The following is an 18,194-nucleotide window of genomic DNA, read 5'->3' as shown; positions in this document are numbered from 1 at the left end:
GAATCAAAGGGCCTTGGCAATCCAAACAGAGCTGCGTTTAACCACACTTTGGGCTGTAACTGCTGGAGCCCGGCCTCGCGCCGTCGCATGAGGTCCCATCCCAAACTTCACGGGAGCAGAGCTGCCATGTGGGCCGGCCAGCAGATGGTTCTCTCATCCTGGGTGGGAAGAGAGCCGCACTTTCTGAACTGGTGGCAGGGCAGCGCTGACGTCTGTCATCGCCATCCCTCCAGAGATGGTACCGCGCTCTGTCTTAGCACAGTGGCACTACAGCTAACTCGTGCATGACCTGGCCCACATGGGGCATGAAAGGTGACAACACAACTGAAAATAAAAGCACCAAGGCCTGCAGCAGAACCAGGGCTGAAGTGCCAGAGACGTTACCCAAGGAGGCAGCCAGCAGCGTTGCCACCACCTCGCAGGGACACCGCTGACTGTGAGAGGGGCAGGAAGAGCCCGACCGCCGTGGCAGCTGCTCAAGCAGCTCTAAAAACAGTTTTTTTTTTCTTCCCCCCAAATCATGTAGGCAAACATTTTCTATTACTCTGCTTCCACGATTCAGCAATTCAAGTCTAAGAAATAAAAAGTGTGGTAATCCACACGTTTGTGTGAAATAATGGTAAATTCATGCCTTCAATGACTTATGAGAGGAATGCTATTAAGAAAAGGCATTTCCCTCTTTCTCATGTTGAAGGAAAAATACAGTTATTTAAAAATGGCAAAAGAATCAGCTCATTAGTTAATAACAGGGAAAAAAAAATCCTACCACAGGAAAACGGAGTGGCTGAAGCAAGAACTAAACCAATATACATTTAAAAAGAAAAGCAACCATGTACAATACACACCCAGCCCCAAACCACAATTTACCTTGAACAGAGGAGACACCTTAACAAACACGAAGCCCTGTGTCAGCCCCGCACTATCACTGCTGCCATCCAGCGTAATTCCCCAAGCTCCGCGTGGCCCTGGAGGGGCAGACAACAGCACCAGGCTCTGACCTGCCCCCTGCCCCGTGACGGCACCCACCCATCCTGCACTGAGCACCCCCCCGGGGAATGGGGCATGGCATGTCCACAGCATCACGGAGCGACCAGGGCTCGGCACCGTGTGGGAACCCAGGTCACTGGATGGGGTCCCAGGACATTGCGAGGGGGACCCAGGGCTTGTCATCACACAGAGGGGTTCAGGGACATCACGGGAGGACTAGGGCTTGGCTCAGAGATGGTGCTGTCCCAAAAGGCAGGAGCTGCAGCTGACACAGGACCTGCATAAAGCTCTGGGGACACCTTGCTGCGTCTAGCTGTTCTTTGTCTACTTGTTTCTGCCTGGCCTCTCACTTTGTCGTTGCTGTGCCCAAGCACAGCACCCACACGCAGGGCTCGCAACGCTGGCTGCGTGCAGGGCGAGTGGCAGCAGCACGGGCACCGGCACGGCCGCCCGCTGCATGGTGCAGCTGAACGCGAGGCCAGCCTGGGTTTACCATCGATAGCTCCTGTTTTAGGAGATTCAGCTCCAGAAGTGACATTTAACCAAAACCTGCCCTGCCAGGCCTCCATCTAATGCCACTTTCTGCCTTTAAAATACCTGTATTCAAGAGGAGGGGTGGGGGGGAATTGGCGCTGTCCAGGCATTTTGTTCGATTCTTTTCAATACAGCTCCATCACAACGTAGCAGGTACTTTCCAAAGGCAAATTTATTTAAAGAGTGAGGAGATGCCAGCCACGGCCTAATTTATCGCAGAGCTAATGGATAGAAAAGCAGCCAAAAAAGACAACGCTCCACCAACGGCCCATCCGTAAGAGAGCCCGGCAACCCTGACACTGCACCAGGCCCTTCCCTGCAGTCCCAGCACCGCACAGGACAGGAGCCTGTTCGCTGCGGTCTCACACCGGGGACTGGACCTGCACAGCCGAGTGCTGTGGAGCTGTGCCGGGCCCTGCGGGCAGTTGCTGGCAGCAGAGCAGACATTTAACAGCTGACTTCACACACGGTGGGAAATGCACGGGGCCATGGCCATGCACACTGAAGATGCAAAAAAAAAAAGGCAAACAAAAAAACCAACCAACCTACTCATAGCCTACACGAGAGAAATTTCAGCAAGCCAGGACCAACGGCAGGGCACACTGAGCCTGCAAGACACAGCCCTGCTCTATAAACACAATACAACGTGGGTGTTTTTGTTTTTTAATTTTGGCAGGAAGAAAGTCTCCATTACTTGCTTTAGGTCAGTGATTCTTATCAGTCCCCACCAACTGCATTTGTGGGTAGCACTAAACATCCAAGCAAACGAAGGAGGGGGAGGAGGAGAGAAAAACAAACTGCATTTGCCTCTTGTCCTTGGCCCACGTTACCTGACCATTGTCACGAGGCGAGCAAACAGGCTGCGGTGCATTAATACCTACGGCTGCACAATGAGGCATTGTGTGCGCTTTTTATGACCCCCTCTCTGACACAAGTATCACTATCGGGAAGCTCGCCACGCACGGCAGCTCCATTCACTTAGCAACAAAGGTGCTAATTAGGGAGCTGTTTTCCACCTCCAGTGGGTGGAGGATGCTGCGCAGCTGCCCGTGGCGGGGCTGGGCAGTGCCCGTCCTCCCAGCGTGGGGACAGGAAAGCTGGTCCCCCTCGACCGCGTCCTGCACCGAGACGCAGCGCTCAGCTGGACAGGTCCCCCTTCGAAACACGAGGTCGGAGCAGGAGCCAGCTCCAGAGCTGGACATGGCCGCTGGCCAGTGCTCTCAGCCTCGCTTGCATGGAGCACTGGCCACGGCACAGCACCCCTGGAGCCCTCTCCCCATGCACGTCCCTGACACTCTCAGCACCCTCTTCGGGGCAGCCCACAGCAACTCCCACCCCACTAAATAATGCACTGGCCAGCCCTAATTAACGCATGGGAAGGATGATATACATTTCTTTGTTGCTTTAAGTTACATTTGGTTAGACGCTGAGGGAAGAGCCGCCTCTAGCTAAAGGGTCAGATAAGCCAAAAATCAATACCAGTGACTGCCTCTGCATCCTTAAATCCCGTGCCCCTGCCCCAGCGCCGGGCAGGGCCGGGGCAGCCCCGTGCTGCTGACTCAGTGAGGGTGCAGGTTGGGAGCCAGGGGTGCCCCAGTTCCCACCGGGCTGCGACCGCACTGCCCCTGCCCGAGGAGCCACCCTTCCCTCCGCCCCAGAAAACACAAAGCACAGAAACCCCAGAAATCAGCGAGAAACCACCCTTCACCTGAGTTCAAATGAACCAAAATGCCTGGGGACAGCATGTCAAAATGAGAACCCCCCGCCCATCCCGGCCCCCTGCTCTTTAAAGAAGAAAGAGGCAGGGATCCAGGAAGCAAAAATAGGTTTCTGCTTAAAAATAAGAGCAAGTTTTCACTTATTTCCCCACGGGAAAGGTTTTGATCCAAGTTAAAATTTTCCTGGAAAAGATCCCTTTAGGAGGGAAGCGGGGCTCCTGCTGGCTGTACAGCCCAGGGCCAGGCTCCCAGTGCCACGGGTGGCAGCAAAGCCTCCGTCACTTGCTCCTGCTGCTCCCTGGCAGCACCCCAGAAGCTCACACTGCCATGCACTGACGTGGCTTTGTGCACCACCAGCCCCCCTAGCAGCCACGTGGCCCCTCTCCTTCGCAGAAGTGCTGTCTTGCCTCCTCTCGGCACTTTGGATATATTCTAAGAAAAGGAGGAAGGAAGAAAGAAAAGAGGAAGTCACTGCATTACTGGTAAAAATAGCAGAGAGACAAATAGAAAGGTAAAGAGGGTTTGAGTTCTGAATGCTTCATCTTTTCGCAGAAACGGGCCGAGGGGACGGAGAACCTGCACCGCTGCCCGCGACGTGCCGGGGCGCGAGGGGCGGCAGCGAGCAGACCACCAGGCAGCGGCACACAACGCCTGCTGCCTTATCACACAGCCGGGCCCTGCGCCCTGTGCTGCACGCGGCGACCGCAGCCCGTGCCCAGCCCGAGATAAGATACCCGGCACCGGCACGAGCTGCTCTGTGCCGCCAGCAGCGAGCTGTGCGGTTCGGCGAGGTGGCGAGCCTCCACGGGTGATCTGAGAGCCATTTGGGGGTGGGGGCTTGTGGCACGTCTTTGCTTTGAATGCCGTCTTTTGACACCGATAGCGAATACTGAAAACATGGCAATGCTGAAGGCAGGAAGGGGAGCACGGCCAAGCAACTTTCATCGCGAGATCTGCCACCAGATCAAAGGCCGTAAGCAGTGGCCATGCATGGTGTGGGGTTGTCCCTCTTCCCCTGGCACGGCCCCTGCCACAGAGCTGCCCTGCACCAAGCATCTCCTCTCTGTGAGGATGCTGAGAGCACCCCACTTGCTAGCTTTTCACAGGCTTTGCCCCTGTTTGCCAGAACAGATGCACAACCAGAGCATCTCCTGCAAGACCTGTGATAAACCCAAGCACGTTAATGATATAATGAGAAAGCAGAGGAGGGAATTCAGAAACTGTGCATTCCCAAATTTTGTAACTTGCAACAGGTGAGAGCATCAGGTATCAACAGTGACACAGGACTGATGCTCATCAGCTTCGCATTCATCCCACACTAGGGCAGCCCTGGAAAGCAAGGCAAGACTCACGAGGTCGTCACCTTCCCCGCTTCCACGCCAGAGCAAGTCCCAGCAAACCCATGAGAAGCCTTAGCCCAGCCGACTGAAAGCCAGCGGTACGGAGTAAAATCTGGAAAGCCAGTAGCTGTCCTGAAAGCCTTGTACTTTCACATGTGCACACTTCCAAGAAGTCCGTGTGGGTTTTCGTTGAATTTTTTTAACGTGTGGTATGCGCTGTGGTTAAATCTAATTTCTTAGATTCATAATGTTCACAGGTTTACTCTGTACACTACGAAATTAGTACAACCTGTCCTTAAATACCATAATAAAAAACACATAGTAAGCACTTTGCCTTTACTTATGTCATCAATGGTTTCAAGGAGGATGAATCACACTTCCTCTTTAACACTCCTTTCTAATATAATTTACTATAAATAATGCACAGAGAAAAGAATGAGGGAAGGTGACAAGGGGCAAAGCACACTGAGTCCACTGCCAGCACTGTGTCCCCAGACTTGGTGGCAAGAACATAAAAACAATTTCAACAGTAGCACTGGATATGCAAACAGAACACACATGCTGTTACAGTACAGTATGTACACACAGATCTTAAAACAAAATCAAGTGATAGGCAGTAGTTACATATTTTTGTGTGTGTGTGTGTGTATATATATATATATATTCTAATTCACACAAAGGAAATTAGATTGTACATTTTAGAATGCCTGAAGAAATTACAAATCAACACAAGTCCTCACCAAGTCAATGGGAAAACATGTTTTTAGCCTTCCCAGGGCCCGCAGCCCTGCAGCGGGAAGGATGAGCCCCCGGGACAGGGTGCCCCATGGCAGCCAGGAGCCACACGGACGTTCTGGTGGCAGGTCACTTTCTGCTTGCTGCAAACACCGCTGTGTCTGCTAGCACAACAGCACGGCCGGCAAGGGCCCACGTGCCTGCCTTGGCACTGGCTCCAGCCACTTACTTGCTCTCCTTCCGTCCTTCTGAGTAAGCAGGTAATGGAAATGCCCTGGTGTTTGGGGTTTCAGGGTTTTTTAGTTTCTTTTTGTTTTTCCACTCCTTCGATTTCTGACTGCTTTGTAGGTCACCCGCAGGAGCAGAGGCGCCCTGCTCCTACCACGCCACGCTGCCCGGCGTCACCTCACGCACAACCGGTGCCCCGGGGCGCCCTGCGGAGCCCCCAGCCCCTCCTGAGCAGCTCTGCCGGGCCCGGCCACTGCACATCCCCCCCGGCACCCATCTGCGCGTGAAACCCGCGCTCATCAAGCAACCCGGTCCTTGTGCAGAGCTGAACAGAGCATGGGGTTATCGGCTGAGCTGATACACAGACAAACAACATCTCCCGTGCTGACACAGGTAACAAAGCACTGCATTTAACAGGGATTTATTGCAAGCAGTTCTAGTTGCACTAAATACACATTATGCCACTTTTGCCTAAATAGAGAAATATTTTCTAAATTGCATATTGCAGGCTTGTTTATTAAACAACATGCCAATAAAACAGCAACAAGATTACGAAGGTCAATGGAAAACTAAACTAGCACAGTGGGACATGTATCCAACCATAATCCACTTAAAATCAGTTAAGAACACTACAGCGAAAATGATATAGACTGCACTGGCTGCCATCCAGAGCACACAGGCTGGGCCTGACAGGATCAGTCCTACCACCCTTCTCTGCACCCTGGTTTTATTCCAACTGCCTTCACACCACTCTTCAGGTGGAAAATGACAGAGCTGGTGGGCAACATTCTCAAAGAGAAGAAAAAAATTTATATCTTGATCTGAGAAAGCTAGTGGTCAAGCAGCATTTATTATCCCCGTAGAGGTATCTGTTACTTTGCACATAAGCTGCGGAAGTTATCCAAAACATTGCCAACGCAAACTAGTGCTCAAAAATGATAACAACCCTTTCAGAAATACTTCAGCGTAGATAAAGATTATCTGGAGTGAATAAATATGCAACATTTCTGAATGCCCCAAACAGGTCTTTACAATCAGGCTCAAGCCTTAGAGTAGAAATAGGTGTCACAAATCAACGGAAAGTACTCGAGTTCACAAGCCCAAATTCAGGGTATCTAACCCTTCCACACTCAGACTGTGCCTGCCTTATTTGCATTCGCTCATTCAAAACGATGCATAAAGCTTTCTCTATTCCTCATGTGATGCGAATCCTTCTGTCTTAATTTCTTGTACATTCATGTACTCCGTATTTCGCTGCCTATCTGTCCAATGGTTATTTTTCAATTCCTAGTCTTTGCTGTAGCTGGAGAGAAAACAAACCTCCAGAAAGAGCAGCAAGACCTGTGATGTTCAGCCTTCAAACAAGCACTTCAAATGAAAACACCACAGCCGGTAACGCTGCATGAAATGAGGCCAGCCTGCGGACTCTGCACCTCTCGCATGTTTAACTTTTTCTGGTCAGCCATACAGAACCAAAAAAAAAAAAACCAACAACAACAACAAAAAAAACAACAGCAGTGGCGCTTGCAGCCCGATCATGCCTAGTGGAGGCAGCACCCAAAAGAGCAGCTTTTTGGCTCAAAGCGAGCGGCAGTGTTTTGCTAGCACTCATGCGCGCAGGACTGTTATCGCTTATCGGCTGTGTGGTTTGCACAGACCGTGATGCACGTTTGAAAATCTTGCTCGAAGGCGATTTCTCTAAGGCGCCTGTGTGCATCCTCTGCCGCAGCCACGCTTCCTCAATTCGAAAAGTAATTCTGGCCAGCGGTGCGGATATTTGGGAGATGACACGCCGCTGCTCGAAGCCCTGCGGAGGAGGCAGCGGGACGCTGCGCTGGGCTTTGTTGCAAGAGAAAAGGCTGAGGAGCGGGGACAGACATTCAAACCCCAGCCCACGCATCTGGACACTGCCTCGCCTGCTAAGGTAAAGGCGGGACTGATGCCAAACGAAGAATTAAACCTACTATAAAGCACTTAGCTGCCTAACACCAGGCCAGAGAAAAAAATTGCAAGAAGAATGACACAATCCAGGGCTGCCCAGAAAGAAAGAATGAATGGAATAGGCTAATTTACACAGGAAGTGAGCACTTACCAGACCCTTCATCCTAACACACAAAACCCTCTGCCATATCTGGAAGCAATTACACCCAGTTAACATGATCTGCCTGCCACTAAAATTAACTGCAAACAGAAATATTTTTCACTTTTGCAACAGGAGATGCCATGGCCCCGTGTTTGGCTGCCGGGAAATATTTAGTAATTACTCATTTAAAGTCTCTCTTGAAGCTGTCAAGGGGGGGGGGAGGGAAGAAGTAGAAGAAAATTCTTGCTAATTATGAGCAAAAAGGAAAATGCAGATCATTTTACTATACAGAAGAAAAACAGATATATGCAGCAGGGTAAGGAAACAGCCGATATCGTGTAGAAGCAGATAAGGCTGCACAGATAGCCCGTTACAAACTGACTGTGCTGCCTTGCAGCATTTCTACACATGAAGGGGAAAAAAAGATTTGATACTTTCACCCCTGAAACAGCACATTCTCTCTCAGGATTCCTCTATGAAATCAATAAGTGCCATTTTAACAAATACCACTTCGCAAGTTATAACAAGAACTGAAAGGACTCCGTAACGCTTATTGAACTGCCATAGATGATCTCAAGTGAAAAGCACGCTTTCAGGAAAAAAAATAACAACCAGACAAGCGGCGCTGAGCTCAGGTTGGGTGACACGCAGCATCCTCAGCCCCACGTAAATCGCTCACGTGGAAACCCCTCTGCTGCCCCTGCGGGCTCTGCCTTACAGAAGCCATGAGGAAAACACAGGTAAAAAGAGGGCACACGAGCCTTCACCATCGAAACAAGAGGAGGCAAAAACAAGGAGCAGGTTCCCTCCCCACCTCCCTGAGGAGCCATCATGCACGCCGGCCCCGTGCAGGTTCCTGCCTCCCCGTGCACTGCCCCGGCATCATCACCACCGCGAGCCTGGGCTGGCAGCCAGGAGAGCTGCAAAAACCATCACTGGGCAAGGGGAAAACCAAACCCGTTCTTTTCTGATTGGAATTTCAGACTTCTGCTTTAAAAGGGATCATCGCACCACCAAAAAGATGCGTGATAATTGACTGAATAACGCTGAAGCCAAAGAGAGCTGTTCCACCTCCATGCTTCAAGCCATGTATGGAAATGGTTAAGTCTCCCGCCGAATAAATCAAAAGTTCAAGGCTGCAACATACCACAATGTATTCCCTCTTTCCTTATGACAAGAACCAGAGAAAGCCCGAAATCCCAAGCATCCTGCGCGGGGTCTCGGCTGGCACTCACAGGTTACACGCTCGGGGTCAGCGCCGCGGACCTTGGCTGCAACATTCATTTCCTGAGCGGGGCAAGTCCCCCTGCCCATAAAGCTAATAAGAGCTTCCTCGCATGGCAGACCCGCACTGACAGAGCTACTTGTCAGCGGCCACGCAGTGGGGGAACGCTGGTTTCCATTAACCGGTTATGATGCCAGGTGCCACTAATAAGGCCCATCAGCAAGAAACAAGAGCTGCCAAGTTGTCTTCAAACTCTGGAAATAATCATGGGCAGAGCTTGGGGGGCTGCTGTTTTTTTATTATTATTATTATTTATTATTATTTATTCCTTTTTTCCTTTTTTTTTTTTTTAGTTTCTATTGCAGCTGAGCTTAGTGCAACAGAAATTGCTGAATGCTTAAAATAAAAATAAAAAACAACTACTGTATCAGGCTACCAAAATTAACACTAATAACATCTCACAAAGCACTTGGGATCTGATTTATCACGTTTATTGCTTTAATGGTATACTGCATCTGTTTCTCACTGTGACATGTTGAGCAGTGCCAATGTGCCTAATGGCATTAGTATTACAATGCTCAGCTAATCCACTCGAAGACAAATGGAGGTGAGGGTGGCAGAGAAGGAGCCAAAAGCAGTAGTATTTCCCTGTGCAGCTACTTAAGATTTGCTACGGTACTAATGCTGCAGCTCCATGCAGACAGATCAACAAGCTACACGCCACAGGAATTGACCTGCCAGCCATCACACACCGGATGCAGCCCATGGCAAGCAGTGGTTTTCCCTCGCGGCAGTGTTTGGGGCTGGCACCAGAGCTGGTTCCCAGGCCCCCAGGCAGCACGCACCCAGCCCGCGGGCTGTGGCCCCAGCTATGCATACAAGCAGCAGCCGACAGGCCCTTTCAAACCTGGGTCTTTGGTAAGGTTTGTTCTGGTTTGCTGCACAACATCAAGTGGCTCAAGACTTGCATCTGTATTTTCAGAAGGGCTCGTGTGTTTTGGGGACCTAGGCGGACATGGTAGACCCTGCTTTGCAGGGTGCTGAGCTCAGCTTCCTCCTGGCACCAGACAGGCAGAGCTGCCTTCCCTCTGCTCTTCAGAAGTGGGGAAATAGGGCAAAGGTCTGAAGTTTGGGGTATTGTGACCAGCCAGCAGCCAAAGTGAAAGAGTAAGCCTCCTTATTCCTACCCTCAAAGTAATCCACCAGAGGACGTCTGGTAGTTGACAGCTCAACCATAAAACTTTCTAGCTCTTGCAAAAATCAGACATGGAGATTTGAAGAGAGGCTTCCCAAGATAGGCAGTAACAAAAGCATCCACCGAGGCAGATTTAAGGACAGCAAGAACAAGAACCTTCCAGCCAAAGCCACACTAAGTATTTCATCTGGTGCCAGTCACAACCTGTCTCACGACGATGTTCACATAGAGCTTCCATTTTTCAGCTAAGCATCTCCACGTCACAGAAAGACGCGTAAAATGCTGCCAGAGCACGGCATTGCTAAGGTGACTCTCCAGACAGGACCGTGGGTTTGGATGCTTTGCCCTTCAAATCCTTCCACAGTGGGGGTGAAGGACAACACACCAAAGGAAAAAGGGAGCACCATGCCTCTTGTGGGCTTCACTGAATCACAACTCCACCTACAGCTTTCTCGGCTGCTTTCAACATTAAAAATAAAAAACAAAACACACATTTTATAAAGTTTTAATGCGTTTAACTTCATGATGAAAAATCACTCCACACTTAGGCAGCAGCTCAGCACAGCCCTCGCTTCAGAACTCGAGATTTTTCTTCATACAAACAAACCGGAAAAGGGCCACTGAACTATAGCTTTTTTGTCTGCAATTAGAGGCGACAATCAATACTAACATTAGATTAAGTTTGAACTTTACTGAACCTAGAAGGAAATCTTCTATAAAAAAAAAAATTAAAGAGTCACCAACTCAATACACACTCAATTAGTCAAAATCATAAGCTCAGTAAGAAGAAAAACGGACCGCCAAGCGGCCGACGGCTTCCCAACAGCGGCGCTTCGGCAGGGACATGAGGACCGCGGCCAGTGGGTGCGTAGGCTCGCGCCACGAGGCCCGGGCTCACTGCCCTGCGCTGCGGCAGGAGGCGGGGGGGGCCCCATGTTGTGCTCACACCCCAGCTCCCCGTGGCCCCCCCTCGCTCTGAGCAGGGAGCAGCGGGTGGGTGGGTGCCTGCCCAGCACCCGGCCCAGCGCCCCGCTGCACCCCAGCCTGGGCACTCCCAAGAGCTCGGCGGAAAGGCTGCTTCACGCTCTGCTGTCTGTTTTCCTGTGCGCACGCGTTTCCCATACTAATGAAGATGGGAGCAACACTCAGAAGGCTCTGAGACTATAAACATATATATTTATACGTATATAGGCATGTGTGTGTGTAAACAAACATACACGCCATATGCATTCACTCACTTGTATAACGTAAACAGACACTGTACATGTTGGGATCCTCTTGGCTCATTAAGTGCACTCCTTACAGAAAGAGTGGTTTGGTCTCTTACTCTCACTGCTGGGACTTGCTGGCACTCAGAAGCCATCAGACTGGGAAGCTGAGCACCCTGTGGTGCCAGCAGCACTGAAGGTGCCCTTCCCGAGCAGCTGCCTTTGCCCCGCTTGCTCAGATCACTTGAAAGCCTTGAAAGCACGGGTTTTGAACAAAACTAAACACACAAAACCACAGAGGAGGGGCAGGCAGAAATACTCATTCAGCCAGGGACACCCTGCTGCCAAAGCCTTGGCTCTGCCCGGAGCAGTGCTGGGGGAGCACACCTGGGCAGCAGCCTGGGTGAGCAAAGCGAAGCAAGGGAGGTCCGGCTGCAGCCACAGCTGGGAATGAGGATGCTCCTGGCACCTCCGTGCTCAGGGCAGGGCAAAACTGCCCCAACAGATGCACAACAGGAACGGGTCAACCAAAGCAGCGACTCCATGGGTGACGCTGTGGTCCCTCCAGCATATCCTGACCCTGACGTGAGCCCGCAGCTGGCCTCCCCCCGAGCTCAGGCTGCGATGGGTTTTTAAGTGACAGCTGCAGAACCAGGACCTCGGCACAGGCTGCAGGTGGTCTCCCTAGAGCCCTCCCCACCAGGCACTGGATCCGCCAGTCTGGGTGGCAGCAGATGCTGGCTCAGGCTGCTGAGACCTGCAGTTTTCTACTGGTCAGTGCCAAGGGAGGCCATCCCAGACCACTGCATCCAACCCTATCCCACATCGGGTTCAGGAGTGAAGAGGAGGCAGCATGGTGCAGCTGCCACCACCAGCAGAACTGCTCCAGCAGAGCGTTATAGAACCCGGTAGAGTGTGGATGCTGTTTAACAGCTCCATAAATACAATAGGATCCCACAAATCCTCTCGAAATGGTAATTTTCACCATGTATTAGAAAGCAAACACTATAAAAAAGCCACATGAGACCTTGTCTACACACAAACTGCCTTGGATTTAGGCTTCTTTTTTTTTAAAAGTTCATTTGACTGTTGCCCAATACCTTTCAACGTGGACCGTCTTACAAATCAGTTTAAAAATGGCTCAAAGGATTTGAATTGCTCTGAAAAGTTTATCAGCGCAAGGTGATTGCACATATATGCAGCCTGAAAGTAAGAACACACAAATGAAGTTTGGCACTAGCTTAAACAGTTGCCTTCAAGGCTACGTTTTTAGCAAACCAAGACCTCATCAGAGCGCAACGAATACTGAAGTTGATAAAGATCATGAATAACGAAGAAATAAGCTACAATTGTAGCTACAGTTGTCAAAATGGACCCTCCCAACCCAGGAAGGCAGCTTGAGACGCACACTCCTTCCTTCAGCAGGCCGGGCTGCTCTCCCTCATCTCCAAATCGCTCGGGCGAGCAGCAAGGAGCCAGCCTTGCGGCCAGCCCTGCCTCGGGGGGAGACCACTGAGCAGCGGCAGGAGCAGCCCCGGCACAAGCTCAGACCGCCACCCTCTCGCAGCCTGTCAGATGTTTCAGCAGCACGCGCAGGGGCATCAGTTGCTACTCTCGCCCTCGGGGGGAGAAAGGAGGATGCTGGAGACTATGGCAGAAAGCCACGTTAAAATTCTCATTGAGTGTTCACTGCAGCTCTCCCCCAGTGACGTTCAGCCTGCATCACCCTACGGCAAGCACGGCCACATCTCTGACCAGGGAAAAAGCTTTGGGCTGACAGGATTTGCCCCTTGCAGGGTTAGCAAACACAAACCCCAGCTCTCCCACTCGCAATACAGGGGAACAAAGCAGGAACCTTCTGCACGGGTGCACAAAGCAGGAGGGACCCGCCTGAGCAGGGAGGGGTGCTGTCAGCGGGGTCTGCACGGCAGCACACGCAGCGGCTCCAAGTCACCAGCTACACCGAGACGTGATGCTGAGAGCTGACAAACCTCCGCAGGGCTGAGAGCCACGGCGCGGCCACTGCCACCCTGCAGCCGAGAGGCGGTGGCTGAGTCAGTGGCTGCTGCCCTGCAGCCCAGTGCTGGCCGTGGGTCACCCCACAGCACGTGGGGTGGCCACTGCAGACAGCGAGCGTGCGGGCAGGACCAGACGCTGCCAGCAGCTCCCACGGGCACTGACACCGTCCCTGTGTATGCACAGCCTCAGCAGCACATTATGCACGTCAGGACTAATTAACTTGTTGATCCATTAAAATTCTGAGAAGATGCTCAGTTTGGGCACTTCAGGGACGCTGCTGGGAGCTCTGGCAGCATTTATCCAAGCCTCGCTGCGGGGCTGCCGCACCAGCCGGCACTGCCGTCCCCAGGCAGGGCTGCGGCCACACTTCCAGCCAGTGCTGTGCTGCGCCCGCTGAGGCAGGGCCGGTGCCAGGGGCTTTGCCCACACGGTGCTGCGCTGGCTTCGGTGCACAAGCACCGTGACCCTACCCCTGGCTGAACCTGAGAGCAAGTTCTGGTCCCTCTCCCACAAACAGGAGGCAGTAAGCACGGGAGCTCTGAACTCACGTGCCGATAGCAGCCCACATGCTACTGCCCCGCAGTCCCCCAAGGTGTGGGGATTGGTGTGAGCACCACGGTCCCCTGAGCTAGGGGAGCCCCAAAAGCAGACCTGCAGCTACCCTAGCTGAAGGTTAAATGCTGAACCCCTCGCTGCAGGGACGGACTCGCGGGTCTGTCGCAGCACAAGTCCTCTGGGCTCACCCCAGCGACACAACAATCCCAGCCTGACCTACATGTTACTTTGGGCAAAGTGCAAATATTTCATGACCTGTGAGGCTGAGCAGCATCACAAAGACGGTGTAAAAATGCAGGCTTAGCAAGCTGCGAAACCCAGCAATCCCAAACGTCATCGTTATAGGGGGATATGAGAACCCAGCAGGTCTCTCTCCCCTGCAGAAACAAGTCCCGCACAGAGGCACCAGCTACTTGCACAGGAGGCTCTCGGCAGAGGGTAGGACAGAGCTGCCTGACCCTACGGTGTGCTGCCCACAGGCAGCTGTATGCACACAGATCCTTAAACTCAAACAGCAGCAACCCTAAGACGCTCTGCAGACCCTGGCCAGGGAAACCAGGGGGGGTTTGTGCTAGCAAGAAACACCCATACCTCAAGCCTCTTCTGGGCTATGCTCCCCACCCAGCACTTGCTGGAAGGAAGCTTCTGGTATAGCTGCCAGCCCTGAAAAAGTTACAACAGCTGACCCTGCACACGGGGCTGGTAGCATGCATGCTGCTCCACATCCCATTTTTGGGGACGCAGCAGGAACTTTGCACCAGCCCTTTGCACCGGGGTGCGTGACATCCAGTCAAAAATCAAAATCCACTATCAGGATCATGCCCAACCATTACATTTGGCTCAAGAATAAAACACAGTAAGAAACAACGTGTTTTTAAACGGGGTGTAACACCCCAGCAATAGCGAAACAAGCGACCAAACAGACACGCGGTGCTGGACGCTGCGAAGACTCACCTGTGCTGTTCGACGGTCTCGTTGTCCGGCAGCTCTGCCCCACACACGCTGCACTGCTCGCCCACAGCTCTGCTCTCCGTTTTCATGCCAGCTGCCAACTCCCCAAGCTTACTGAACAGCTCCCTCTGAATAAAGCCTTGGGGCAGGAGCCCTCCGTAAGCGCTGAAGTCCATGGACACGGCAAGGGCTGGCTGCATGTGAAGGGCTGATGGCATGGAGGGTGGCATGCCAAGCATAGAGTCAGTTTTGTGGTTTGGTAGCACAGAGTAGACACCCAGGGGTTTCTCGCTCGCAGCTGTGGACTGCTCCGGCCCCAGCGGCAGCCCCTGGCCGGCCTCAGGAGGCTGCTCTGTGCTCTCGTCGCGGACATAGTGCAGTTCACGGGCACTCGTGATAACGCTGCTGCGGGTCGGGGTGCCAGGGCCCTCCTTGCTCTTGTCATCGGACTTCTCCCCACTGGAAGCGCTGGACTCTGCCGTCCGGGGGCTCTCATGGCTGGAGGCATCTTCCACCTGCATCACTTCAGTTTTGACTTCAGCAAGGCCAGGGTGGCGGCTGCTGGCGGCGTGCGAGTCCTCAGGGGCGTTCTGCTGCAAGGCACCTTGCAGCAGTGACTGCCCGATGGTCATCAGGCTGTCCACCGCCGCCTTGGTGGGGCTCATGGCGGAGAGGCTGAAGGAAGTGGAGACGGACGGGCTTTGCTCCACCATGGGTCCTGGCATGCTCTGACCGGCCACGCTGGCGTAGCCGCTCTCCTCGCTGGAATGCTTGGAGATGAACAGACCCTTGATGTACCTCGATTTCCTGTCCTCCTCTTCCTCGGCACCTCCGTCCGTCATGGTGACTTCGGCATCGTTTTCGTCGGATGCCTGGATGGTCTCCAAGATCTTCAGGCACTGCTCTTCTAGATACTCTATTTCTAGAATCTCAGCTGCATAGAGCAGGTCATCCAAGTCTTCAACCTTTGCCTGGAGGGTGGCAGTGTAAGCATACTCCAGTATCTGCTGGAAAGTCTTTGGTGAAAGGAAGTCCAGGGTGTAATGCTGACTGTTGCGGTGGAAGAGGATCTCAAACATTTTACTAGTGCAAGCCAACACTGTCCTGTGAGCGTGGAACTCCTGGCTGTCCACCATAATGACCACGTCGCACAGCGTCCCCGCCAGGCGCATCTGGTTGGCTTTGTGCAGCAGCCCCGTGGGGTGGCAGGGGTTCTGGAGCTGTATCATGCCCATCTTAGTCAAATCCATAGCGATCCCGAGGTCCGCTCATTAGGGTGCCTTGTTGTCGCTCAAATCTGGGACCAGCTTTGTGTGCCGACTATCTGCGAAAACAAAAGACGGGGGGGGGGGGGGGGGGGGGAGAGGAGAAGGAAAAAAAAAAAAAAAAAGAGGAGGGACGGGGGAGGAGAGAAGGAGAGGGAGGTTAGCCGGAGCTCGGTGGCGAGTCACGATGCACCGAAAAGTTTGTGCGCTCCGCTCGGGGCCGGCGGCACGGACGGGGCCGCCCCGGGACGGCGAGGAGCCGCGGCCCCGCCGGTGCTGCCCGGGGAGGAAGGCGACAGCCTCGGCTGCGCATCGCCGGTGCGCGGAGCCGCCGGCAGCAGCCGCCGAGCCGCACAGCGCGGCACGGCTCGGCTCGGCACAGCGGGCAGCAGCGGCCGCCCCGTCCCGCCCGGGGGCTTCGGTCCCGGCGCGGTGCCGCGAGTTTTTGATGCGCAGCTCCGCAGGGCATCAAATATTCATCAGGTGCACGGCGGCAGCCGCCGCGCAGCGCCGCGCCGCGAGTCCTCCGCGGCCGGCACGGGCACGGCACCGGCACCGACCCCCGGCACCGGAGCGCGGCGGGGAGCGGCGAGCGCCGGAGAGCGCGGGGCGGGGATGAGGAAGGGGGAAGGAGGAGGAGAGGGAAGAAGAGGCCGGGGGAGCCCCGCGCCCACCCGCCCGCCCGCCGCCCGCACTCACGGCGGCCGGCGGCTGCTCCGGCAGTTCGCACTGCCCGCTCTCATCGCCGCCGCCGCCGCTCGCCGCGCCGCGCAGCAAATCACCGCGGCGCCGGCCCACGGGCCGCCCCGCGCCCACGTCAGGCCGCCCCCACCCCCGACGCCGCCGCCCGCACCATCTTGACTGCTGGCGCCGCCGCCCCCCCGGCCCCGCCCCGGCCCGCCCCGACGGGGGCCCCGCGCATCCTCCGCGGCCCCGCGCGCCGCTCCGCGGGCGCCGCCGCCCGCTCCCTCGGGGCCACCGGCCCCGGCCCCGCCGCGGGGCCGCCCCGCCCGTGGGGGGCACCTTGCAGCGAGGCAGCCCCGGCGCCCGGCGGCGACCCGGGGCGCGGGCGAGACCGGCGCGGGGCCGCGGCTGCTGGACAGCGCTTGGCTCCGCCGGCCCTGCCAACAACAAACATGGAGGAGCCGGCGGCCGCGGGGAGCCAATGAACCGGAGCCGGCGGCGGCGAGCGGCGCCGGCCCCCGGGGCTGCCCCGGCACGCCGGGGCGGGGGGGGGCACCGGCCGGCCGCCCCGCCGAGCCCAGCCCGGCCCCGGGCGCAGCGCCGCTCCCGGAGCGTCCCAGCTCGCAGCGCTGCGCCGCGGGCGGGGGCTGCCCGCCCCCCGACGGCCCCGCGGGGCCGCCTCCCCGGCCGGGACCCGCACCCACCCGCCGGGGAATCCCCGCCTCGGGGCAAACCGCTGGGAACAAAAGCACGCCCGAGGAAGCGGCCCCGCGCCCGCCGCCTCCTCCGTTAATAAACTGCGCGCTGTGCAAGCCCGGCCCCTCGGCAGCGAGCGCTAAAGGAGATTAATGCCTGGGCTGAATCGAAGAGGTGGGGACGGCAACAAAAAGACGAGCCGGGGGCTCAGCGCCAGCTTTCGGCTGCGCGCACACCGGGCCGGGACTCGGTCTGTCCCGGCAGACGCCCGCCCCGAGCGGCCGGTCCCCGTGCCCGAGGCGCGGCACCGCGAGCTGGGCAGCGATTTTCCGCGGCAGGGAAAGAAAGGGAACGGGGAGAGAAAGGGAACGGGGCCGAGAAACGGCAGCAGCCATGGAACAGCAGCGGGGCACAAGGCTCTGGCAGCGCGCGGCCGCGGAGCGCCCCGCACCGACGGCCGCCCCCGGCGGGGACCCCCCCCGGCCCGGCCTGCTCCCAACCGGCAGAGGAGGGAGACCTTCGGCGGGCGGCACGGCGCAGGGAGCGCGGGGCCCGGTGTTGTCAGCTAAAATAACAAATAAGGACGGTATTAGCACAAAGATACCCTTGGGGTAAAGCAGCGCAAATGTAATCTAAGGAGAATGTTATAGGGAAGTGTGTTTATAATTATAATGGGATTTAATGTACTTTGGGACCAGATGATAGCAGTCATTTAACAAGAACAGCCTAATAACAGAGGCCTTAGCAATGAAAGGAGATGGTGCTCAGGTT

General features: G+C 55.0%; 1 protein-coding gene across 2 annotated transcripts in view; it reads right to left on the bottom strand.

The window, feature by feature from the left end:
- The window catches only part of ZBTB16 (zinc finger and BTB domain containing 16), a 91,977-nt gene extending 75,073 nt beyond the window's left edge, over positions 1–16,904 (bottom strand). Inside the window, exons 1-2 of one of the 2 annotated variants that reach the window (XM_035555561.2) lie at positions 16,743–16,904; positions 14,782–16,098 (exon numbers count right to left, since the gene is read on the bottom strand). In XM_035555561.2, the coding sequence (XP_035411454.1) occupies positions 14,782–16,028 (1,247 nt within the window). In that variant the 5' untranslated portion in view covers positions 16,029–16,098; positions 16,743–16,904. Of the gene's footprint in view, positions 1–14,781; positions 16,103–16,742 lie in introns of both variants that reach the window. The other variant, XM_035555562.2, reaches the window with a different exon arrangement.
- Positions 16,905–18,194: the final 1,290 nt, after the last annotated feature.

Source organism: Cygnus atratus, chromosome 22 (assembly GCF_013377495.2).
Source record: "Cygnus atratus isolate AKBS03 ecotype Queensland, Australia chromosome 22, CAtr_DNAZoo_HiC_assembly, whole genome shotgun sequence".
Classification (NCBI taxonomy): Eukaryota; Metazoa; Chordata; class Aves; order Anseriformes; family Anatidae; genus Cygnus; species Cygnus atratus.
The sequence above is the reverse complement of the archived record's forward strand: the minus strand, read 5'-3'. Positions and strand labels throughout refer to the sequence as shown.